This window comes from Sphaerodactylus townsendi, linkage group LG08 (genome assembly GCF_021028975.2).
Source record: "Sphaerodactylus townsendi isolate TG3544 linkage group LG08, MPM_Stown_v2.3, whole genome shotgun sequence".
Taxonomy (NCBI): domain Eukaryota; kingdom Metazoa; phylum Chordata; class Lepidosauria; order Squamata; family Sphaerodactylidae; genus Sphaerodactylus; species Sphaerodactylus townsendi.
Genome location: NC_059432.1, coordinates 90555227 through 90582241, shown reverse-complemented (window position 1 = coordinate 90582241; position 27015 = coordinate 90555227). Strand labels below are relative to the sequence as shown.

Here is a 27015-nt window from a genome sequence, read left to right as displayed (position 1 = left end):
CCCAGAACTGTACACAATATTCCAGGTGAGGTCTAACCAATGCAGACTAGAGAGGTACAATTACATCCCTTGATCTTGACACTATACTCCTATTGATACAACCCAGAATCGCATTGGCTTTCTTGGCCACCGCATCACACTGCTGACTCATATTTAGTTTATGGTCTACTAAGACTCCCAGATCTCTTTTGCATGTATACATTTCTCTCTGACTGGTCAGGTGCAACACTGGCCACTGCAGCAGAGAGCCTTAGCCAGCAAACATGTCCTGAGAATCATAGAATCATAGAGTTGGAAGAGACCACAAGGGCCATCAAGTCAAACCCCCTGCCATACAGGAATATCCAATCAAAGCACCCTTGACAGATGGCCATCTAGCCTCTGTTTAAAAACTCTACCACACTCCAAGGTAGTGCATTCCACTGTCGAACAGCCCTTACTGTCAGGAAGTTTTTCCTGATGTTTAAGTGGCATCTCTTTTCCTTCACCTTGAACCCATTACTCCTGGTCCTAGTCTCTGGAGCAGAAGAAAACAAGCTTGCTCCCTCATCAACATGACATCCCTTCAAATATCCAAACATGGCTATCATGTAACCTCTTAACCTTCTCCTCACCAAACTAAACATGCCCAGCTCCCTAAGTCTCTCTTTGTAGGGCATGGATTCCAGACCTTTTACCATTTTGGCTGCCCTCCTCTGGACCCGTTCATAGTATATGCAGGAGAAAACTTTGTAGCCAACTTTAGGAGATCTGAAATACTCCAGCAAGTCATTTTTTCCTCTCTCCTAAGAAGGCTTAGGGCAGGGGTGTTAAACTCATTTGTTACGAGTGCCGGATACAACATGTGACTTGGGCCAGGCCTTGGACGGCAGGGCCTGCCTTGACTGATGAATCCCCAATAGGCTCCCCAGCATAGACAGGAACATAGAGGGAGGGGTGACCTCCTCAGCTTGAGAGGGCTTATCAGGCTTGTGAGCCAGCTGCAGTAAAAAACCAGAAAAAACACAACCTTGTCCTGATCTTACCAGGTCGAAGTGGGGGCGGGTGGGTGGGTGGGGGAGTTGCCTCAGCTGGCTTGCAGGTCTGAGAAGTCCTCTCAAAGGACTGGATTTGGCCCCTGGGCTGCATCTTTGACACCCCTAGCTTAGAGGATTATTTAACCTCTTTAATACCTTAAATGGATCCATTCCGTATTTGTGTAGACACTTGCTTTCTAATGCAATAACCACTGCTTTTTCATGTGGGAGAGCTCACTCTAGCACAGCTTGGAAAATCTGACAAGTAGTGGTCTAGAAAAGCTCCTGCTCCAGTGGTTCTCAACCTGGGGGTCGCGACCTCTTTGGGGGTTGAACGACCCTTTCACGGGGATCGCCTAAGACTCTTGGCATCAGCATTTAAATGTTAGGGTTGGGGGTCACCACAACATGAGGAACTGTATTAAAGGGTCACGGCATTAGGAAGGTTGAGAACCATTGTCCTACTTAATAACATGAGGCAAAAGAAGCACAGAAGAAAGTACCATATATCTCTGAATATCCTGTTAAAAATAAGAATTTGATGCGATCATGCTCCATGTCCCTTCTTCTTTAGAAAATGGTGGGGACAACAGGAGGCAATTAACTTCTGAAAAAGAGGCACTGTGAAGTAATCGTGTATGAATGAGGCATTTTTGAAAAAAAAAACTTGAAGTGTCTTTTGGGAAAAGAGACCCAACACAAAATCCTCACACTCACTCAATATTAGGAGCACTATTTGAACCCACCTTGAATATTCTTATTGAGGTGGATCCCAGAAACTCTCTGAAATAGCTTGGTCGCATGTCAAAATATTAGCTAGCACTTCAGATTTTTTTTAAAGCACAAGTTCAACAAGGGAATAGCTCTGTGACCATCAATATACTGAAGTCACAACCTAGTACCATGTTCGCCTTTTCATTTCGGTGTGTTTAAATGCTGTCCTGAATGGTAGTCAGTTAGAGAGCAGTGGTCAGAAAACCATCTTTGGGCAGTCAAGGGCCCTTAAGCTGCTGTAAATGGGCACCTGGGGCTCAGTGGATCTCACTCCGTGGTGCAAGAGACAGATTAAAATACATGGGGATAGGAAAACATAATGCTGAAGCACCACAACATTAGTGCCTATTTCTAGGATGAAATGTAGCAACGCTTTTGCTTATCTTACAGTTCAACTGAAGTATTTAGCCTTTATAAATTGTTTTGTCACGTTCAAAGCGTTTCATATACTGCTTTCAGTGCTCCCTAACCTGTATAGGTGAAGAGAATGGTGACCAGAGACACAGGTTTTTTTACTTTCTCCTACATGCTAGGTCAAACCATTTAACCGTACCCAGGCTTTTAACTAAGATCCATCTTTATTTTATGGTCTGTTCTTAGACCAAGGGCTGCTTTATTAATATTATTTCAGACAGATCCATTTATGTGCTTTCATACCCTGGTTTGCTTTTATAGACTGTTTTTGGCATATTTTAATTCACTTGGTGTGTTTCTGGTATGTTTTTTTTTTATGTTGTCTTTGAAGTCTTTCGTTTTGTTTTATTGAGGAGAGCCACCTCAAACAATTCTGGAAAGGTGGTATACAAATTTTCTAAATAAATAATACTTTGTAATACAACAACCCTGTATGGAATGCCAATATTCTTATCATCATATTGCAGCTGAGAGCTAAAGCTGAGAGACTGTGTCTTGCCTTAGGCCACCTAGTTAGCTAGTAGCAAAGGCAAGATTCAAATCAGAGACTTCAATTCAACCTCATGACTACTCTGCTGCTCCAGTTCTCATAACACTGCTGAGTTATTTTCTTTCCTAAAGGTATATCAACAAACATATAAATAATTATAAATCATTTTACGCCACCTTTCCAGGATCCCATCCAAATGGCCTCACAAAATAAAAAAATATTGTTATTCTTTCCTTTTCATAAAGAGTTAAATGAGTACAGAGAGTGAAAATCTATTTACTTAACTTAAGCGATAATTTTTTTTCCCTTGACCTTCTTTGGGGAACAGTTTTTCAGATTTTAGAAGTACACACTAGCGATTTCTGAGGGCACACAAAATGCTTGAAATAAACTCTCCCACTTTGAAACCCGCAATTAACAAACAAGACACCAAATAATATATGCTACAGGCATAGGTCTTCTCTCAAAAGCTGGGCTCTTCGAGTGCTTCAGCTGCGATATAAGCCGAGCCATGGCCGATACGAGCTAATTTGAATAATCAATATGACAACCTTATTTTTCTAATGCAAACAGGATTGATACAGTAAGGTGTCTCGCTGCCACATCACAGTCATGGCCTCTTTTAACCCATAATTAGATTTAGGTGATTATCCCTGCTCTTCCTTACAAGTGTACAGCTCGGATAAGGGATGACAAAAGCTATCTGCCACTTATTTATCCTTTGCAGACGGTAGGTTATCCAGGGAGATAGAGGGTAAGATCTTCAAACAATTGTTATTCATGTCATCTACAGTTTAAGATAGTCACAGCCTACATATGTGCTAAGTGAAAATAGCCCAGAGCATTATGTACATGAAGGATACTTAAGAACATCAGAGTAACACAGATGGAAATTCAAGGTGATGTGAGGCAAATTATGCCTAACTTAAACTGGTTATCACAAAGAACTATTAGGCAATGTTGTTCTTTCTGAGACCAATAACATCTAGGTTGAACTGATTTTATTCCACAGATATACTATTAAAATATAATCACACGTACAAACGTGAATAGAAAAGGTCCAGGATAGAAATGCAATCACATTTAATTTACAGCTTCTTTCATCTCAAGCATCTAAGCTGCAATGCTTCTTTTGGTAACCTTTTAATTTTAACAAAATTATGGCCCTTCTTCATTATGTTATGCCTAATATTAAACCTAATAAGGTATCAAAAGTGTAATCATGTTAGCAATGTTTGTACTGCATTTGACAAACATAAACATCAGTTTAAAAGGAAGCCAGCAGAAAATATCGGGAGGCTGCTTGTGTTTCCTCTAACAGGATAAGTATTATTCTTTACAGAAAATGTTTTGCTTAAACTGATATGTAGCACAATCATTGATTTCAACAAATTCAAAAATGTAATTGCAAACAAAATCAATCCTCTTTCTTTATAAATATTTTACAAGAAAAAGGGCCATATTTTGACAGATGCTATGTAAAGGTACTTATGAACAGAACTTTATATAAGATGCTCACATAAACACTAGTCTGCAGAATTAAATCAATATGCACACTAATAAAATTAAATACAGATATTACTTACACAAGTACTGATATTTATAACCTGTGCAACACAATACACTGTGTACTGTATAAAATCAAATAAAGTACATAAAATTCAGAACTCGAAATTAATTAGATAACTATGAAATTACTTATAAACGTTTATATCACATTTTCCATCAGGTGGAAATGCTGAGGCCTTTGAAGTACTAACCCATTTAGTCTCAATGGGGTCAATTTGACCTTATTGGAAGTACAATATTTACTTAAATGAAGGACAGGGATTTTTCATAGATTGCCATGGGGAAAAAGGAGTTGTCTTACATTCACAAAGAAGTTACAATTATATCCAGTAATTATGTCTGTGTTTAATATTTTAAGGGAGACATCTTATATTCAGGGTCATATTCCTTTTGAGTAAACACAGTTGAAAATTTAGGGAAGCTCTTAGAACCATCACTGCTTCTTGTGGAGCAGGTTACCGCGGTTGCTAGCAGTGCAATCCTAAACAGAGTCACACTCTTCTAAATCCATGGGATCCTCTATTGAGGACCGCACTTTCTTCCCTCTTGGCCTCTACTGACACAACAATGTCGATATATGTTTCTGTATTCGATTGGTCTTCTGTAACACACTTCATGGGATTCCCTTGAAGGTAACTCAGAAACTGCATCTTGCAAAAAATGCAGCTGTTGACGACAGGCCAAGCCCTTCCGGTTCATCTGAGTTTCTCATAGTAACCAGCTTTTATGGCTTTTGAAATGTTGCATTCTTGTCTTTATTCTATTTTTATTTAAGTTTGCGGAAACATTATTTAAGACTTGGAAACCGTCTTGATTTTTTATAATGAAAAGGAAGAGTACATCTTTCAAACATTTGAAAAACTGTATTTTGAGTAAATGAGTAAATGAATCCACTTTGCTTTTGGTGGGAGGAATACCGCAATGTCTGTAGTGTAGAGCTGTAGAGCATAGGTGTCAAACTCGCGGCCCTCCAGATGTTATGGACTACAGTTCCCATCATCCCCTGTCTGCATCATGTTGGCAGGGGATGATGGGAACTGTAGTCCATAACATCTGGAGGGCCACGAGTTTGACACCTGTGGATTAGAGTGTGGGACAGAATCTGGGAGACATGGGTTTGCCATGGAAGCTTGCTGGGTGAACCTGGGTCAGTTATATACCTACCTTATATATCCTATTTCACAGGAATGCTGCAAGGAAAAAACTGAGGAGAAAAGACCAATGAAAGCCAATATGGACTTCCAAATGTACTAAATAAAAAAATTATACATTTTGCTGAATTCACCATCAAAATAAACATTCTTATACATGAGATAGGAGGAAAAGTTGTATACATATCAGATACAGTGACATGGTTGAAGCCGCCCTGAACTATTGGCTGCTTCCTCAATTTTTGACAGACTGATAACAACATCCTGCTGCCATCTTCCTCATTTGTTCAGCCATTTAGGTTAATCTTGATCCATACTACAGAAGACTCGCCTGACATAACAAGGAGGGTTAGAAGTGGTATACACATACAATTTCTGCTCAATGAGATAAATTTTTTGAATAAAATAGGAAGGGGAAGTTCTGTTGGACAGTGCCGTATAAGAATTGTTACCTCAGTACTACTGATGCTCTTCCTGACCAACTGTTGGTCTCCCTCGCCCCCCTACTGTTCTGCCAACCAGCTTCCAGTGCCATAGCAGTCCATTCTTCTCCCCTCATTCGGTGGGCTATCTGGTCACAGGTGGCAAGGGGGGGGATCTGTGGAGGTTCTCGTTTTCCTCTTTGCTTGCCCACTCAGTCACTACACACCTGCCTTGGCTGTGAGGAGGGGAAGCAATGACTCCTCTCTTCCACCCAAGCAGAAGGGGGAGTCAACAATTCCAGCATTTCCTAGCCCTCTCCCTATCCTACCAGCCTGCAGGGGAGAGCTGGTGGAGAGATGGCTGTTGTTTTTGGCCTCCCAGGTTCAACTAGCTCCTGTTCCCTCCCTCTCACATTCAGAGCATGCTGTCTGTACATTCTTCTCTTTTAAAGGAATTTAACCCCCTTTCTCTCCGTTGTTTGTAAACTGACCATTTTTTCTACAAATCTGAGAGGGAGTTTTTGAGGGCACCACTGACACAGCCATGTTTAAAAAAATAATTGGAATTTCACAGATGAAATAGCCATCAGGAAAAAAATATTTTTTAAAAAAACCCCAAGGTAAACTGAAGATTGCTTGTATCTTTAGATCAATGGTAATGTTGTAATTGAATCTAAACAATGCTAATCAATTACTATTTTGCCACTACATGTACCAGATCTGCTACTGTACACTTAGGTAAAATAATTAAACACACCACCTTGTTCCAGAACCAAGCAGTCACAACTACCTGTCCACATCATATTACACAATCCACATTCATCAGCAATATGGGAGAAGACAGGAAGGAGCTACAGCAGAGAGATCACTTCTGTAAACACGGTTGGCACTTTCATGTATCAATGAAAAATAAAAATGCAGTCATGTGTGGTGTGGCAGAAGTGAATGTCGCATCCTCCCACAGTTCAAAAAAATCCTGATTTTCCGGTAGCATTTAAAAAGCTATTTTAAGTGCCGCTTATGTCAAAACCTTCATTCTGTGCACTATTAAGCTTGCTCCTTTGATAAAAGAGCATTTTTAGTATATCCAAAGATGATTGGCAGTACTTGCCTTTTCCTTACAACTGCCCACCATTGTGTGTTAGCTTCATATTTTTGGAATATTACTTGGTACAATATTTAATAACTTTTTTCTGATTCATCTCAAACCTGAGTCTTAAAATCTTTTGAATTTCATCATGTATCTTTAACCAATACTTTCTTGCTCTCTTACATGTCCACCAAATGTGATAGAATGTTGCATCAGTATTCTGACATTTCCAACACTTCCCGTTAGAATCTTTGCTTGCTTCAGCTATACCAGGGGTCTGCAACCTGTGGCTCTCCAGATGTTCATGGACTACAATTCCCATCAGTCCCAATTGGCCATGGTGGCAGGGGCTGATGGGAATTGTAGTCCATGAACATCTGGAGAGCCACAGGTTGCAGACCCCTGAGCTATACTTTTAGGTGTGATATATTATCTAAAAACCTTTTGTACTAATCTTCTCTTAATATTTGGCATTCTGTAAACTTAATTTCTTTAACTGGTTGTGGTGGGTTTTCCAGGCTGTGTGGCTGTGGTCTGGTAGATCTACCATACCACGGCCACACAGCCCGAAAAACCCACCACAACCAGTTGAATCCGGCCGTGAAGGCCTTCGACAATACATTAATTTCTTTAGTCCAAAATTTTTCCCATTGACTCATGTGTATGTTTTCTCCCAAACACTGCATCCGCTTTATTATACAATCTTTTACTTGCTCTGTTTCTGTGTCATATTGCAATAATACTTTATATATTTTTCCTAATGTGTGTCTTGGATGTCCAGGAACTAACTGTTCAAAAGTAATCTTTCTTCTTAATCGGTGGCATTCTTTGGCTAGTTGTTCTTTTAGTTTCGATACCACTTGATGATATAATAACCACAAAATATTATTTCCTTCCTCTTTGACTGTTTGCCAGGTTTTATTTTTCCTAAATTGTCCATCATGTTCTCATAAGTTATGTGATCCATTTTTTCTTTGTACTGTTTTCACAATAAACATCAACTAGAGATGTCAATGGTGATGTTGGTGTGTTTATTCTACTTCTGTATTGAAACCACATTTTTAACAAACTGTCGCTCAAAATATGTCTTCCATCTTATGTTTGAATTGTTCCTAATGACTTCTTAATCCATAGATAATGGTATATTCCTTGTTTAATATAAATTATTTCTGGTTTTACATTCCTTTGATTTGGATTAATAATCCAATCAGACATCCAGACTTAATTCAGCATCTTGAAGATACAATTTAATGTTTGGTACTGCCAGGCCTCCTCTTTTTTTTCCATCTTGTAATACTTTAAATCTTACTCTTGGTTTGTTTCCCAGTGTTGGAGATGAATGTCTGCTGAATGTAGGGGAAGGTGTCTTTGGATGACAGAGCCTATGACAGGAGAAACAATGATGGACAGTAAGGGGAGTGGCAGCCTTGACAAGAAACTCCCGGACTCCAACCACAGCTATGACAAGGACTCCAACAAAGAGGAGATTTCAATGGAGGACACTGAGGGATGGATGATACAGAGAATCCAGGGGTCGGGAAGATGAGGGAGATCAATATTAAGGACAGACATCAAACTGATTAACTGTAGAGATCTCGATGTGAACAAAACCATGGCAATCAGCATTGAGAAGAGACATCTGGTGGACAAACCAGGGAACCTGACAGTAGATGCGCTGGCAACAAGTTCCAAGGTTGGGAAGTTAGCAGCCTGAGATGTATTTTTCATCTCCTTTTTGCCTTCTTAACAGGGAGCTGTGAAGCAGTGTGTGTGCTCACTAAAACCGTGTCAGAACACAGCCCAAGTAGAATCACAGGGACTGAAGAGGCCAAGAATGTACATGTTCTCTTTGAAGAATTACTGGAGGAGAGGAAGTTCTCCCACAAAGTGGCCTTAAGCTTTGAAGTCCGTTCAATATCTGGCCTTCAGAGTGAAAAGGCACCAAGATGGCAGATATGAGAGACATGAGTCTCACCCAGAGAGAAAAGACATTCTTCATGCTCATCCTTCAGAGTCATCTCAGTGCACATTTGGAACACTTCTTGAATAATGAAATTGTCAAACAAGAAAAGATACTGAGGTAAGTTGAAATGCTCAGTGAAGCAGGTTCTCTTTCCATGGTGGTGAAGAAAGAACTAAGAGAGGAGCATTTTCTCTGTCTCATTTCACGTGACTACTTGGACAGGAAACTAGCCTATTCTCAGCTCCAGAGGAAAGGAGAGCACTCCAAACTCTCAAAAGTTTCTAGAAGCTTTCTGGTAAGTTCTCCACAGTCAGCCTGCTCTTGCACAGTTCCCATAAGGGAACACACTGAAGACACTCTGATGAACAGAATGGTTTCCAACTGGCAAAGGTGTCAGACAACGAATATTTTATCTCTCCATCTCCCCAATCAGTATGGAAAACATAGTGCAAGGAAAGCTGGGTTAGATTTAGATGGAGGTAGAGTGAAAATTGATGGAAGGAATATTAACCATTTGATATATACAGATCACATTATGTTACTGGCAGAAAATAGTAAAGAGTTGAAACAACTGCTGAGGGTGGCTAAAACAGAAGGTGACAAAGCAGGACCACAGCTGAACATCAAGAAAACAAAAGTAATAACTACTGGGAATTACTCAAAGTGGCTCAGAAATCTAAATTTAAATCTAAATTGAGACATCTAAATTTAAAACAGACAAAATACAATAAAATACCAAATAATTATCTTCCCCCTAAAAATGCCTAGAGCCTATATCCCCTTAAAACCCCTCTAAATACAATGGATTTGCAGAACTTCCTGAAAACTTTGAAGGATGGCACTCCCCTCACCTCCTCAGGGGAGTCTTTCCCATAGGATGAGCGCTATGACTGGGAAAGTATATAGCCAGGTGAGCTATATTAAGCAGGAGAGCCATCAGAAGGTAACAACCTGAAGACCGTATTTGTCTTGGGAATATAGGGAAAAGGATGGTCCTTTACATATGTGGGTGATGAAGACCTTTAAAGGTCATGACTAGTACCTTGAATTGAGCTTGGAAATAGCCAACTATTGAAGCTGTTTTAAAACAGACACGAAATGTTCTCCTCATCTAGTCCCCTGGCAGTCACTGAGTCTGAAACAGTTGCTGTTTCAAGTTGTCTTCAAGGACAGCCCAACACAGAGTGCATTCCAGTAAACCTTCCATGAGATTACAAAAGCAAGGAACTGCATGGCCAGGTCTACTGAGTCTATGACATCAACAAGAGACTCCCATGAACTAGCCAACAATACATTCACTAATCAACCAACACCCCTTTCATCATATACCTTGGGATTATGACACAGTTGCTCAAATATGTGGTATGACCACAGTTTACAATAAGCAATACTATTTAAGAGCTCTTTCAATACACCTGAATACATACACAAATACATGAAGACCCCTTATAATCAATCAGACCATTTGTCCATCAAGATCGGCACTTAAGACAGCCAGCAGCTCTCTAGGGTCTCAAGCGGAGGGTGTTCACATCACTTACTCCCTGATTCTTTTTAGAACTCAATATTGAATGAGGACACAAAACAGATTCTTTACCCGTTGAGCCATGGTTCCTCTTTCACTGCAGACCACTTCAAATACAACTTCTGACCCATCAAGACGAATCAAGTCTCCTAGATATTGACAAACCCTTCAACTCAGCTTCTTCACTGTCAAGCAGGCAGCAAGAAAATATTTGTCAATCCCATGATGAGCTGCCATATATGACTTGCCAGCTCCATTCAGCTTGACAGGTCACAAGTTGTACAGCTCTGGAACACAAAGGCCTGCAGTAACACTAATTTGTTTTTCTATGCCCAATTTCCTAACTAAAATACAGCTACAAAGTATGCATGTTAAATGTTGCCAAAAACTTCACTAGTAACCTAAAGGCTAATGGATACAAATCTTACCTTTCCATGAAAACATGTAATAAGCAAACACTACAATTATTGCCTCTTATACAGAATCAACAAATAAAGAGAGAGAATGGACATACACAGTTTGGTTAAAAGACCATGGTTATAATTTGCATTCAGTTATTCATCCATTTTAAGCCTTTAAATAATATAACTTCACAAAACAACAAAAGCATTCATCTACAAAAAGCACAGTATTTTATTTTCAAAAAGGGCATATATGTCTCTCTCTCATCTATGGTCTACGTGATTTACAATGCTGAGAGGTAGTCACATGATTTCAGAAATACGTATTTAACCTCGTTTTAATTCATTATTATCCGACAACAAAAAGGTCACTTCTTCCAAGTGAATGATCATTGGGACTTTTCTGCTTTACTTGCCTGACAACAAAATATTGGGCACATGTTTAGGTGATTACTGTATCTCTGCAGTTCAGTATCTGGAGGGTTTCTGAATGCTACTCTAACTACTTAAAGCCAGTAAAGAGATTACAGCTCACACTAACTGGATTTTCACAGCTCCCTATCATTCAGTTTGGATTCCTCATGCACAGATTAAAAGGGTCTAGTCAAACAATAGCCAGCTGCTTTTAAAACGCAAGGTACTTGGGAGGTTGAAAAAAACCCTTCAGGTTTAAAAAAATCTTTTAGGTGGGGAAAAAAAATCTTCTAAGTGATTATTCAAATAAAACCCCCACACTAACTTAAATTAGGACATTAAGGGAAAGCTATAGTAGAACTGGAAATTACAGGAGCTCCAGCCTTCTCAAACCTTAAACAGCTTCTTCTATTGTGTCACTTTTGAATAATTTTAACAGCCGCGTTTTATTGCTAAAACCGTATTTGCAGTTTTTATCTTTTACATTGCTAGGCACTTTGATCAACATTTTGGCATGATAAAAACATCTTATCTTGATAAATAAATTTCTAGTTAAGTTAAGAAATCTATTTGTAAACAAAAAAACAACAAAGGATTGTTTTTACAAATGTGCTTTAATATTCTTGAACAATATGAATGCAAACTTAAAATGCATCCTTGTAACAAATTCTTGCAGCCTAAACACTTAATGCATTCTTCATGTATCTATGAGATTTAATTTATCATCTAACAGCCTACTTCTCTCTGCCAACAAATAAGGATGAGCATGTTAATCAGTGGGACATCATACTAGGGTTTCAGGAACGCTAGAAGTAGGGCACCTGCAAGGATACACTGAGGGAGTGGAAATTGCCTCCCCTCAACACTGCCCCCTTCCCTGTGCTGTGTCTGCTTTACAACCCTTGTTGTATCCGTCATTTCCATCCATCCCTCTGTTTCCCCCATTCCCCATCCGTCATTTCCATCCATTCCTCCGCTTCTCCCATTTCCCATCCCTCTTTTCCACCATCCCTCTGCTTCCCCCATTCCCCATCCCTCATTTCCACCCATCCCTCTGCTTCTCCCATTCCCCATCCCTCATTTCCATCCATCCCTCTGCTTTCCGCATTCCCCATCCCTCATTTCCATTTCCCCTCTGCTTCCCCCATTCTGCCCAGTTCACATTCTTCTACTTCCCCTTTCACTCTCTGCTGCTGCTTTCTCCTCCTCCCATCCTTCCCCACTTACAGACTTCCTCCTTGCAGCACTCACAGACTCTTCCCTACTCCTGCTTCTTAGTTCCTTAATATCTGAAAGGGGTTAAATGCCATAACAAACACTGTTATAAGTGCTGAGGTCTCAGAAAACTGCCTTGCAAGTTCGAGTATCCAGGAGATTCACAATCCACTTTTCTATGCTAGAAAATATATGCTCAGGATATGTTAATCACTGTGGCATCATAAACTGTAACATTACAACAGCATTTCAGGACTATTACAAGCAGGGGACCAGTAAAGATCTGCAGAGGACGGAAAATCCCTTCCCCAAGCCAACTCAAAATGATAGCTAAGATCCTGCAAATGTGATCTCAGTAGTTTTAAACTAGCAAATTCTAGCAAATCCTAGATCAGCTGATGATTCTATCCTTCCACACAGGTGCTATGTGGTTTAACTTCAAACCAACCACAATAAAAACATGTTCAAGAAAATGTGCTCTGCCACATACTAAAAATATCTCAGAATTTCTTATCTGGATATAAGTAATGCTTTTATTGTCATTGTTCTTTTATTTATGCAACAAAAACTTCTACCCTACTATTTAGTGAGAACTTTCAAAGTCAATTAAGATAAAAAACATAAAAATGAATGCAATAAAATCAGAAACAGAAACACAGAAGATAAATCTAAAGTTCCATTTTCTTTATTTAACCCAGGTATAATTTTAGGTTCTGAGTTTTATTTTACAAAGTAATAGCCCAATTCAGAAAGGGGGGAGCTGAACTGCCCCTTGACCTGGATTCAAGGTTGCAATATTAGCTCTGAATGAAAATTAGATACTTACAGCCTTAAAAACTGAAGACACCTGCATGGTGTAACAACTGAAAAATGGAAGTACGAAGCAATGATAGTTGATTACTGGCACTTGCAGATGGCCTTACTCAGATGAGTGAAGCTGTTGTGGTAAAGCATAGGGAGAGAGACAGTCTTGCAACTATGAGAGCCAAGACTATGAAGGGTGGTGTGTGTGATACCCGCTACTGAGGCTGGTAACTGATGGGCAGTTAGTGGAGTGACTGTAGAATAGGAGTAATATGCATGTTCCATCTAGCTCTTGATAAAAGCTGAGCTGCAGTATTCAGCACAAACTGGAATTTCCAAATTGATTGGGGGGGGGGGGGGCAATGTACAGTGCAATACAGTAGTCTAGTCTTGATGTCATCAGGGTCTGGATCCAGGTGGCCAGATCAGCCCTATCAAGGAAAGAGTCCATCTTATGGGCTAGAGTGAGTTGGAAGGCCTTTTTTGCAGCTGCTGCAATATTAGGGGCAGGGCCGGAGTGAGGGAGAACTGTGTCTGGGACATGTGTGAGCCCTGCGCCCCCACACTGGCGCATGCCTGGGGCATTGCACACACACCCTCCCCCTTGGCGCTACGCCACTGTTAGGGCCTTACTGTCAGTGCCACTGATGGTTTGGAAGTCTGTTGAATTTGAAGTACTCACAGGGGATGTCATACTTCCTCCCTGTCTACTGTGCATGATTAAGAGGGACTAAATAACCAGGTGGTGTTAGTTGGGACAGACCATTTTCTAACACACCATTTTCTTCTAGCCATGTCTCTGCAACACAAGCCAAGTTACTTTCCTATTCCTGTGTCATTTCATAAGTATTACTCCATACTGAGTGATAAAAGTGATACCTAAATAGTCAAATTATTTATATTAAATCCCAGAGAATCAGCTTCAGTCTGTTTTTAACATTTATTGTCCACCTAATTGTTAGGAAAATACCTGAGCTCATTATTATAATGTGACTCTTTTGCAAAGCAAGAGAAAGGAACTGTGTTTAGCTTTGCCTCTACAGCACCCATTTGTATATGGCTCCACCCCCCACCCCCCATCAACCATATTGAGGAGATGCTTACCACCCCATATGAAACCCACAGGCTTCCAACCAGGCACTCCAACTGCTGAGTTTTAAAGTCTTTATTTCAAACGATAAAATAAAAAAGATTGCTTTCACATAGTTTCCTCAGCATAGTACATTCTCATAGGATTTCTTTGTTCTTGTCTCGGGAGCCCATGGCCCAGATATAGTTCCCTGGCCAAGTCCTGAAGTGGCATCTTCCAGCCTTTGTCTCTCATAGTTCAGGAAAACTCTGTTCCGGCGAGGTAATTTAGGCCTTTGAAGTTTTACTCTGGTACATTTGCATAGGCTTTCCTGTTCTCCATCCAGAGATGAAAACTACCCTTTTCACAGGCAGGTGTGATTTTGATACAGTAACAGAACCACTTCATCACAGCACCCTACGTTAGAAGGTACATGTGCAAGTATATACATCTTTCTGTGTGATTAGGAAGCCTGGAAAAACTGGGTTTTCAGTCACAAGAAGAGAGCGGTATAGGGCCTGGGGACACCGTCCAATGAACGTGTGATGGTCAGATTGAAGATGACCACTATGATACTACTCAACGTGTTTCCTCTGTTGCGATTCCCACCGCATGGAATGGCTCACCTAAGGATGTCAAGAAAGCCCCATACTTTTGTCATTCCGCAAACTACAAAACAGAACTGTTCAGGAGGTTATTTCTATAAAGTGAATAAGGCAGTAGTACATTGGAATGGAGGGTGCTTTAATAAAAGGAACATGATTAGAAATAAGATTACTTTTTATTGTACTATTGTTCTCTTACTGCACTGTTTTCTACTCCTGTAATTTAAATTTTGCACTATATGGCATATCAAGCCTAATATTTGGGGGGCATTGTTTCTAATTTTTGTGATCCCAGCCCTATTTTATTGTTTGTTGGGAACCTTGTGCTCTTTGACGACATTGTCTTACACTGTGCATGCCGCCTTGAAGGCAAGCTATAAATAAAGTAAATAACTAAACGTTTGTTTTCTCTGAAAAAAAAAAAGCTAATAAATTCTGGGACTGGGGTAACGCAATAGTCAATGCAGGCATCTATGGGCAGGAATACATAAAACAGCACAAACAAACTCCACAAAAAAGTTATTTAAAATACTGCATGCGAAACACACATGCAGTCAAAGTTGAAGCAGAAAATAACAACAGAAATCAATCCCTAATTAAGTAAACAATGTCATTGCAGTGCAGCTTCTCTGAACTGTGTTCATCCAGTCAAACACTTCCCCTTTGCCTCTCCTGAAAGACAACAAGATCTCTTTACAGCAACTCGTCTTTTCCAATAAATTTTGCATAGAAACATGCTACCCAAGCACAGAGTTGCCTGCTGTCACGTTGGAAGTATGATAAATGTTTAATGAAAACAACACCACACAGCTTGGAGTCAGACAACAGCTATCACACGGTCCCACTTTGATCTAAACAGGCACTTAAAAGGAGTTCTGAGCACGCTTTCTACCCCAGCACTCTTATAACCTATATGCAAATGAGACCACATTAGCATAAAGGACTTCCTGCTGCATAAAGTAGTATGAGGTAAAGACAAATATGACAATCTCCAAGAGTGTCTGACTGCTGTCAAACTCGGAGTCATCCAACAACCTTGTTGGTTTTTAATGTCTTCTGCCAAGTTCTGAAAGCCCATCAAGAAGCAGTCGTTTATAAAAACCAATACGAGTCAGCTTAAGTGGTACTGGGTAACTTCAAGTGGGGTTCTGAAGTGATGCAAGAAATAGCTGTACCAAACGGTACAGAAATTAGCTAATTCCAAATGAAAAACATAAGCCAAAAAAAAACACATTTTCTTACAAAGTCCTTCAGATGAAATTCTCCTCTCCCCGCCCCCACCCCAGAATAAAGATGACCTAAGGCAAGAGGGACATCTGTTGGTATTAAATTTTAAACTTATCCAAACTGGAATACCGCACAAGTCTCTGCTGAATAGACATAAGCAAGAGGTATAAGTGATGCTTACTATAGCTAATAATCTGTCAGACTAACAAACAATAAAAATATTCTACTACCAGGGAAAGCTTTGCTAAATATGTACAGATGTTATAAGCACTGAGACTCAAATGGGGAGAAAAACAGAATATTAGGTAAATACATGCAAATGCATTACATAACATGTTCTAATCCAGCATTTTTAAGTCAGCCAGTAAGTGTTCACAGGGAAGCTCTGAAAAATTCTGCTCCAAATAAATCCAGAATAGCCCATTCCTCAAACCCAATCAGTTGGAAAACATAAAACCTAGCTACCTACATAGCATACCGTATATACTCGTGTATAAGTCGACCCGCATGTAAGTCGAGGCACCTAATTTTACCACAAAAAACTGGGAAAACTTACTGACTCGTGTATAAGTCGAGGGTGGGAAATGCAGCATCAATTGCGGCATCAGTAGGTTAAATGTTTTTGAATATTTATTTCAAAGAAAAACAGTAAACTGGCTCTGTAAGTGGAAAAGAGGGTCAACAAGAACAATATGGTATCAACAATAACTTTAAAAGTACAAAAACCTTAGCTCAACCAGCAACCAAGCTAAAACACAAGAGTTAAAATCCTTCAAAACTGGATTCCTCATCATCATCTGTATGTCCAAATGTACCCAACTTAGATTTTAAGAGGGATATTATCAGAAATGAAAAATCTACTATTCGCTTCCATTGTAAACAATGGGGGATGGGGCATCCCCTTTGGGGGGTCAATAACTTTGCATCCCCTGACCCAAACTTCACCAAACCTGGCTGGTATCATAAAGAGACTCTCCTGATGAGACCAGCCAGGTTTGGTGAAGTTTGGTTGAGAGGGTCCAAAGTTATGGACCCTCAAAAGGGTAGCCCCATCTACTAATAGCTCCCATTGAAAACAATGGGGAATGGGGGTACCTCCTTTGGGGGTCCATAACTTTGGACCCCCTGAACCACACTTTACCAAACTTGGCTGGTATCATCAGGAGAGTCTTCTGAGGGTACCCTGAAATTTTGGTGCCTCTAGCATAAAAACTGCGCCCCCTGCTGGCCGGGAAAGTAAAAACACACAAAAAATTTTAATGACCCGCATATAAGTCGTGGGAAGCTTTTTCAGCATTAAAAATGTGCTGAAAAATTCGACTTATACATGAGTATATACGGTAATATAGATGTGGTCAAAAAAGCAAAAGGTACTTCTTAAAAATGAGATTTAACAAAGGCTCTTTATGACACTGGCCACTGATCTAGTTCTCATCTAGACTAGAGAGTCCGTCTTCTGAGGCATTGTCATCTCCTATTAAGCAGTTCAGTGACCCATGCAAATGTCATAATTTGTCTACCTAAAACCTGTGGAACAGGCACATACAAATGTAGAGTGTGTCAAAGACAGCATAGAATGTCCACCTCTTGGTCACACTGAAATTCTGACCTCACTACCATGTTCTGCCTGAAGAATTCTCAGCACAGCAAGAACAGTTTTCTCAAGGGGGCGAGTTTGTTAGGAGGTTAGGACAGGAGATGCTGGTAGACTGGGAAAGGACAGACAGCCCTGATGGGTAGGACAGATGGAGAGCCAAGTGAGTTGTGAGGAGTATGGGAAATTGGTGGGATTATGGCAAGTATGTTGCTTAATAAAATATCAGCAGGATCACTTGCGGCTTTCTATTGCTACTTATTCAAGGTAACTTTTCTATCTAAATTTATTTATTTATTTATTTATTTATTCATTCATTCATTCATTCATTCATTCATTTTTATACCGCCCTCCCCCGAAGGGCTCAGGGCGGTGTACAACATCAACAACCATAAAAACAAAATACAAAGTTAAATTAAGACTTAAAATGCAGAATTCAATTATCAAAACTAGTTCAGATTTAAAATAGATGGCATCCAGCTATTAAAACTCTTCTTAGAAAGAGGGACAGTGGGTCTCAGAGTGTTTCTTAGAATGTTTTGGGCACCCACATCAGCAGCTGGTCTCCCCAAAGGCCCGGTGGAATAGCTCAGTCTTACAGGCCCTGCGGAACTCATTAAGGTCCCACAGGGCCCGGACAGCTGGAGGGAGCCCTGGCCCTGGTGGAAGCCAGCCGCATCATAGAGGGGGCGGAGATGACCAGCAGATTGGCCTCCGCAGAGATCTGGTTGTGGCTTTAGCAACAGTATCTGATTGCTTGCAGAAGTTTTACCACTCTGGTAGACAAGGTTATCCTGGACCTTGACTGAGCCCTTCAGAGGAGGGAAAGCTATAGTATGTTGCTTTTCTCCTGCAGACTTCCCAGTCAACTTAAAGATTACAACATAGGTGTCAAACTCGCAGCCCTCCAGATGTTATGGACTACAGTTCCCATCATGCTGGCAGGGGATGATGGGAACTGTAGTCCATAACATCTGGAGGGCTGCGAGTTTGACACCTATGGGCTACAACATAACAAACAATTGTGTGGCTTATTTTTGATTACTAAACTGTTCAGAACCCATTTTACTGGGCTATGAAGTTACACACCTATGTGAACTACAAAATTACTGCTGCTCCAAATTTTTGTTTTAAAAAAATTAATCATGTGGTTGAAAACAGCATAAGTGTGATACACAATAATCAGTTCGTGTCCTATCTAGGGAACTATATGTGCATAATTTTCCATACTCTTCATAACCAATAATAAAAAATCAAATCTAAATCAGTGCTTTTTTAAAGGCTTCATTGATATATTAGCCAAAATTTAATGCAAATATGGTGGTGATGATGATAGGAAACATAGGTTTAAAAAAAAGGCTGATCAAGTCAAGAGCTACAGCATAGAAAACAAATAAAGAAACAAACTAGAATGTCTGAAGCCCGGCAGAGAATACAACATGCATAATTTCCTGTTGCCCCAATGAAAATTGCTAGGTTTGGTTCTTATGAAGCAAAAAGAAATACAATGTAACATCATGATTTACCAATCCCAACTAGTTTGTCCATTCTCCTAATTTCTGAGTTTTACAAGCAAAATGATGCTACCTCACCCAATGCATTCTATTCCTTTCTTTTGTCAAATACAGTTTTATTTACGATGGCATTTCATAAGACACCAATGAACTTATTATAAATATTATGCGGGAAACATCTAGGTTATCAGGTCCCATTCTGAATTCTCCTATTAAATCTTTGGTTTGATCTAAGGAAGCAGGTCTTGCTCATTAAAACACCTCAGAATTAAGATGAGACAATACCCATATCTTGCAAAGGTGAAAAAGTGCCCGAATAGGAAAAAATACAGGTACTGCTCCAATGTAGTCACAGAAAGAAAAGGACTTTGTAGAAAGGGGATCAGTCCTACCCACTCTGATCACATGGATACGTCTAAATGTTTTACACTGAATTTAATATCATGCTCTGAGGCATGTTTTCTACCATAGTTCTGTTTTCTACCATAGCCCCAACTCGCACATCTGCTCATGTGTAATGTTGCAATATTTTCCTTCAGTTCCTTAAGACCCGCTTCAATTCTTTTTCTGAATTTATTCTAATTTGGTTTTACTTGATATTCCGCAGCCAAATCCGCCTGTCATGATCCTGGCATCTGTCCCTAGCAACTCAACAAGACCCAACGTTTCCATCTAATGCATACAGTGAAGAAGAATTGGGACTGATGCACCACATATTCGTCATGAAGCAGCAGCGAGTTGGCAGGCTGACACAGAAGGAGTAGAACGACACCTTCATCAGGCACACTAGCCTACCAACAGAGACTGGAGGGCACAGCTGAAGAAAAGCAGCTCTCAAGCAGTTATCTGGAGCCTTCTGGCCAGTACAGGCTTCCTTCTTGGGATGAGCCACTTGAGGCTGAAGCAAGAATAAATATTGTCTTCCCAGGGCCCAGCAAGGCTCCTCATCAAGGCCATCAATCATCTCATTAATCCAACTTGAAATGGTCTGGATATAAACATTCATGGATCAGGAATGACTTGTTACTAAGGCAACTAGCAGGCTCTGGCCTCCCTTGTACGTCCAGCTGTCAGATTGCCTATGCCTTATCTACCTCCATGGCTGCTTTCCTCCCTCCCAAGTAGCCAGCTTTTTTGTCCACCCTTCTGCCTGGGGCATCTCGGCATCTCTGCTTCCAACAGAGCTCTCGCTCGCTCGTACTCCAGCCAGTGATTACCCCACATTATTTATTTTTTTTATTTTTTTATTTATTTCTTAGATTTATATACCGCCCGATCCCCAAAGGGCTCCAGGCGGTAACGATTAAATTCTCAGTAGATCTTTCCAGTAGATCTCCATCTTCTGGCTTCTACACCCCAACCATTCTTTCAGTTTCTTGCTGGAGTTGGAGCCAGAGGGGAGGAAATGATACACAATTCAAATATGACCCGTCAGAACCACAGCAAATTCCCTGTTTACTCAGGCCGATCCTGCCATAACCGGTTCTCTCAGTAAACTGACAGCGAGAACAGCAGCCATATTTCCCACCCCCAATATTAGCCCCCCCCAAAAAGCTACCTACAAGTAGCTTCCATATTAAATCAGTCACTCTAACAACAAAGTGGATAGTCCTATGCCAAACAAACAGCAAAAAAAAGTCCACCAAAAAGGGAAGTATCTACATATTTGGGGGAACTCTCCAGCACACTCCTCTCCAATGCTGTATTCCTCCGCTTATGGATCGGTTGCACTATATAGCTTATTTTTGCTGCCCCTAAGGAACAGGTGTCAAACTCGCGGCCCTCCAGACGTTATGGACTACAGTTCCCATTATCCCCTGCCAGCATGATGCTGGCAGGGGATGATGGGAACTGTAGTCCATAACGTCTGGAGGGCCGCGAGTTTGACACCTATGCCCTAAGGGGAGCAGCTGAATCAGTAGCTGGTTAAGACATGTGCAACACCTTGTTGCAGGTCCTGTCTGTAACTGTTTGTAACAAGAAGAGAATACAAAACGATGAATTAAAACACAGATCTGAGATAATGCGATTTTGTTATGCTCTGCTAATCCTCAAGCAAGTACGTGTCTCGGTGTAGCTAAGGCTGGATACAGAATTTGGAATCGCCGTCTGAAGATCTTACCACGAAAATACCTTTGTACTGCGTTCCTTTCAAACCCAAATGGGGACGGAAACCAGGCACTAAATAACACTAACAAGTTGCTGATAGCAACCTAAATCTTCAAAATGACAAATAGCTGTAACAACGAAGGTTTCTCAGATCCATATCCCCTGTGTGGATATTCTTTGATCATTGTCTGATTAAATGAAAACTCTATTCCACTTTAAAAGGTAGATAAGGGATAAATTACATCAAGAACATCCTGTGCCAATCCCATTCAGTAGCCCATTAATATTTGAAGTGTTTCAAAACCGTAAAAAAAATCTCACTTTCAAAGACTTGCATATAGTAAATGGTACCACAGAGAAAGGGGAAAAAACTAGAGTTACGAAGTGCTATAAATGTTTTAAAATGTAACAAATATTACAGTGAACAAAAAATAACGGTATATCTATGCAGTTGTAGGCAATCATAGAATTGTAGAATGGTAGAGTTGGAAGAGACCCCAAAGGCCATCAAGTCCAACCAACTGCAATGCAGGGACACAAAGTCAAAGCACTCTTGACAGATGGCCATCCGGCCTCTCTTTAAAAACCTCCAAAGAAGGAGACACCACCACACTCCGAGGTAGCGCATCCCACAGTCAAACAGCCTTTACCGTCATGAAGTTTTTCCTGGTGCTTAGGTGGAATCTCTTTTCCTTCACCTTGAACCCATTACTCTTGGTCCCAGTCTCTGGAGCCGCAGAAAACAAGCTTGCTCCCTCACCAACATGACATCCTTTCAGATATCTGAACATGGCTATCATGTCACCTCTTAATCTTCTTTTCACCAAATTAAACATCCCTAGCTCCCCAATAATAGATGGGAGCCTGGTGCACAGGACTGCCCAACACATTCACTGAACATGCGGAAAGGAAGAACAGGAGTGAACCTGACGCTACCATTGAGATGACCTGGGCAACTGCAGATGTGACTGTGCAGAGGAAATGACCATGTGAACTCTTGATCCCCGCAAAGCTCCCCGCAATCAGTAACGTTGGAGCACCAGCATCATTGATCACAGGGAGGGAGAATTTGCACAGCTACTTCCTCCACACAATGCCCCTGCACACAGCCAAGTGATAGTGTGGAGGCAGGGAGGTGGAAGCATGCTCACACCTCCTCTCCCCAGGCACTCAGTAGCTGTGTGGGGCTGTTCCTGTGCACACCAGGCTTTAACCTCAACCTATCATATGATCTGCCACATATTCTCTGCACTGTCATCACTTATTGAATTGTTATTGGAGAAGAATGCCTGCGGCAAAGCTTCTAGCTGGTGGGGCTGCAAGGCAGAGGCAGAGCTTGATGGTAGTGGAGACCTAGTGGAGCATGTCAAGTTCCCTGTGAAAAATGTCCAGAGGCTCAGTTTCAAAATGCGCTTGCAATGAACAGTCCAGAAAATGTCAGTGATGTGACACAAAGCACATAATGCTTAACGCGGGCATCCTGAGCACGTTTGAAGAGTCAACCAACAATTTTTTCAAAATAAACAGAATTCAAGAGCCAGGCCCTGCATAGAACCACAGATAAAGTTTGGATGGAATGCAGTAAATAATGGGGGGTCTAAAAAGAGATTCCAGTTAAAACAAGCTCTCTTCAACTTTACACTATCAGTGTGAGCGGAACCCTTGAATGACTGTCAGCTAACTTGCGGGTTTGAAACTACAAGCAAATAGGAAAGAGACGTGTAGCTCAGAATAGTCTTTGCCAGAATGCCTGTAAATAATTTTTTTTTTTTTAGGAAAGGCTCCATTTCACAAATGGCACACAAAAGGGATATATTAAAGCACTCTTTTCTTTTCAAACTGAAAACACCTGGTGAAATGTGGCCCATACAAAGAAACACTATTTGCTTCAATAAATCATCATGATTAGGTTCCAATTATACTCTCAGACCTAGCATCACCGCTACACTACAAATTGTCGTGCCAGGCAACTGACTGCCTCAATAACAGAATATGTCACTTCAGAAACGCCACCAACATTTCACAGGAAAGGAGCATCATCTTACCTTCAACAAGCCCTTATCCGCTTTGTCTCATTGAAATAATTATACATTTACAAACAGCTAAAAGGACACCGTTTTGATCTAGTCAGTTCGCATTCAAGCAAAAAGGCGTTTTCAAGAGCATCAGAAGAACCGCCATTAAACACATAATATTGACAACCCAATATAATTATTCATGTGTCGTAAACTGATATCAACAATCCTCACAATTGTTCTTAGATCTAACATGTAAGACGGCATTTTGTTAGTAATTGTTCGTGATGCAAATATGCAATGGCTCCAGAGAAACACTTAACTTCACAATAATAAAATATTTAGGTAAACTCTTGTTACTAAGCATCTACTTGACACTCCTTATACTGCTGCAAATCTTTGTTGAAATGACAAAGCGTCTGTCCAAACACGGCTGCAGAATTTCACTTCAAAGGCTGTATTCCTGGAAAACAACAATCTGTCTGCAATTCACTTCATATTACAGGGCTTATCTTATCCTCTTCAGCACCATTACCAGCATTTCTGACATCCTGGGACAGACACTTGTCAAATCATACACTGCAGACACAACAAGGCTTGAAGACACGTTCTCTAAATACTCTTAAAAAATTGCTTAAGCAAACGCTGGAGGCACAAAGACTACTGAAAGTCTGAATGAAGCCAATACCAAGGGCAGTGAAATAACAACTTTGCATGATTGCCAACACGGACACAGGAGAATTCACATTTGCTAGTAGGCATCAGTTCAGATCCAACTTTTCTGGACCAATACCTAACTATTTTGTCCAAATAAGCTCCCGAAACTCACAAAACTAACGTTGCATACTGGCTGACCTATGATTTAGGACACAGGTGTCAAACTCGCGGCCCTCCAGATGTTATGGACTACAGTTCCCATCATGCTGGCAGGGGATGATGGGAACTGAAGTCCATAACATCTGGAGGGCCACGAGTTTGACACCTATGATTTAGGTAGTCCCCAACTCAAACCTCACCTTTGCTTGGTCGCCTATGGGAATATACCATCTCCTGGCTTTACATCTTCATTTGTAATATGAGAATCATTGTTTTAGTCTATCTTGCAGGATTGCTGAGAACCTGAACAACCCAGGCAGAAAACTAGTCGGAAATATTTATATAAGAGCCTTTGCAAATGCGTAATTCAAATGTTGAATATATTTAGTGATTTTTCCTTCCCTTCCCCCCCCCACCTCCATGTCAGATCCGGAGACTCCCTCTGGAGTCGGAATCCTATAGTCTGGATTGTTTCTATCTTGATAGCATTTGCAAAGCAAGATGGAACATTCATGCGATCACCAGTCTATTCAGCAGTGAGATTCAAGTCCAGCAGTACTTTAGAGATCAGCAAGGTTTTCGGAGTATAAATTTTTGAGAGTCAAGGTTCCCTTCATCAGTTACCCCCTCTTGAAAGCTCATAGCTAAAAAATCTTGTTGCTCTCTAAGGTGCAAATGGACTCAAATCTAGCTACTTAATCATTATAATAAAAAAGAAGACAAACAGTTCATGAAACAGGGTGACATAAAAACCATATAGTCATACCAAAAATAGCTTCCTGTTTATTTAAGTTGAATTGTCTTTGTTACCCACCCTATCTTGGTGTGATGTTGCTCCTTCTCCTTCCCTCTGACCCGGTCCTTCTCTCTTGCTTTCTCTTTATCTCTGCCTTTACGCCTTTCTTTATCACGAGACTTGCTTCGAGTTCTTCGGTGGCTGGTCCTTTCGCTACTTCGGCTATAGGAACGCTGATGAGGCCTCGAGTGCGACCTGCAAGTTGAATGTTCAGTAAAAACTGTGAGGGAAGATGTATTAACATTTCTGCACACTTATTGTCTTTGCAAGGAATGTAATTTTTAAAATATTTCAGGATTTTAAAGATTCTGTATTGAATGACATTGGGGAGGAGGAAAATTATGTGTTTTGCCTACTGAAAAAAGCTATCGGTATGATCCAGAAAAGTGTGTTCTTAGTTTCCATTTGTGAAACAGCTTCCTCCTCCTCTGCAGGTTCCCAAAAGTTGTTCCTGTGAGCCAGGTGACCTTCAGGAATACTGTGGACACCGGTGTGGAGAACTGTAGATGGAGGTGGAAATTCACAGAAATACCAGACTTCTCACTACATGAAAACAAGACTTTCCTTCATGCAAGGGGATCTATTGATCCAACCCCACACCAATATAGCTGCAGAAGAGTAAACTACTTTTGTCTTCTACAGACTAATTTAAACCAGGTGTACATAACATTGATGCTAGAAATAGGGAACTAGAAAATGGGGGGGGGGGGGGGCAGCACAGCCATCCAACTTAGCACATGCCATACAAATGGGATCTCTAGAACAGACATTTTCCTTCAAAAACTTGAGATCAGTAACAAGCTTTAGAAGGAATTTTGATGTTAAAATCATTTCAGAAACCAAAGTTGAGCATCTAAAAACTGTTCCATGGTGAAAGTCCTCCTATTATGCATTGGTCTCAGTCTCAGTCCGAGGCTTGGTTCAGATGTACATATTTACTAATAAATGACTGCTAGGCGGGAAAGAGCTTGCTAGTCATGAATAGAAATGAAGAAATCTAAAATACAACTCTGTAGAAAGAACACATGCAGAATCTCACATTACTCAACCACACAGCTACAAAGATGTACGGATATAAGTTTTGAAAATAATGTTGGCCTTTCCCCCCTTCCACTGAAGCCCAAGAGGGGGCCCCTCCCTGTTTCTAAGGTCAGTAACCAGAAAAAGTATGGGGTCTGAAGCGGGAGTGGTAAATTGGCAAAAGTTGTGAGCCTCTCTTTGAAAAACTTAAGAGACCTTAAGACAACAGTATGTCTGCCTCGACACAGATCAAGATATTCAAGGTAAATTTATATGTACTTTTGATATTCTTGCTGCAGACTTTTTATTTAAACACAATGCAGCTGCCGGAGGAGAACAGCTATAGAGGGCCTTCCTCTCGTGCCATTTTCCTGTGTCCCAAAAGTTGCTTCTATTTCAGCTGTAAATAAGAGAAAGGAAGTGCTTTTTAAGTTTGCCCCAGTAGAGGTAACCATCATGCTATGTATAAAGGGGAATGGATACACAAGTACTACATAAACAATGCAAAAATGCAATTAGTATCCAAAAGGCTATCACCACAACCACGTGGTGTCTTTTAACAAATAGATCAGTTTATAAATGAAAGTTTACAATAAATCATGTGTTTTCATCCACCTCATATATACATTTCATCATCCAACATTATATCATATCAGAAATAAGTGCATAATTTTACATAAACAATTTTCAGCCACAAGCAATTCAAAGTTGTGAAAATAAGAGGTGGGGCTGCTTAACCTTCCGGATTTTTAGTTAACCTCATATAGCCTTCCAAGGGCCCTCCTGAAATAGGCAAATATATATTTGAAATAAGCAAATATATATTATATAAGCAAATATATATTATATAAATATATATATAATGTATATATGGTGATTGGCAAATCATAATATAACCATAATCATAATATAACCATAATTTAAATTTTAGGAGGAAACTGGTACTAGAAGAAAGGGGATGTCTTCTGTTCTTCTTGACCAGGGGTCTGAAACTTACGGCTC

The 27015-nt window shown here is 40.4% G+C and overlaps 1 protein-coding gene across 1 annotated transcript in view; it reads right to left on the bottom strand.

Moving 5' to 3' along the window:
* RSRC1 (arginine and serine rich coiled-coil 1) overlaps positions 1 to 25398 on the bottom strand; it is a 174940-nt gene extending 149542 nt beyond the window's left edge. Inside the window, exons 1-2 of the mRNA XM_048506927.1 lie at positions 25350 to 25398; positions 25012 to 25213 (exon numbers count right to left, since the gene is read on the bottom strand). Of these exons, the coding sequence (XP_048362884.1) occupies positions 25012 to 25213; positions 25350 to 25398 (251 nt within the window). The remainder of the gene's footprint in view (positions 1 to 25011; positions 25214 to 25349) is intronic.
* Between the last annotated feature and the right edge of the window lie 1617 nt (positions 25399 to 27015).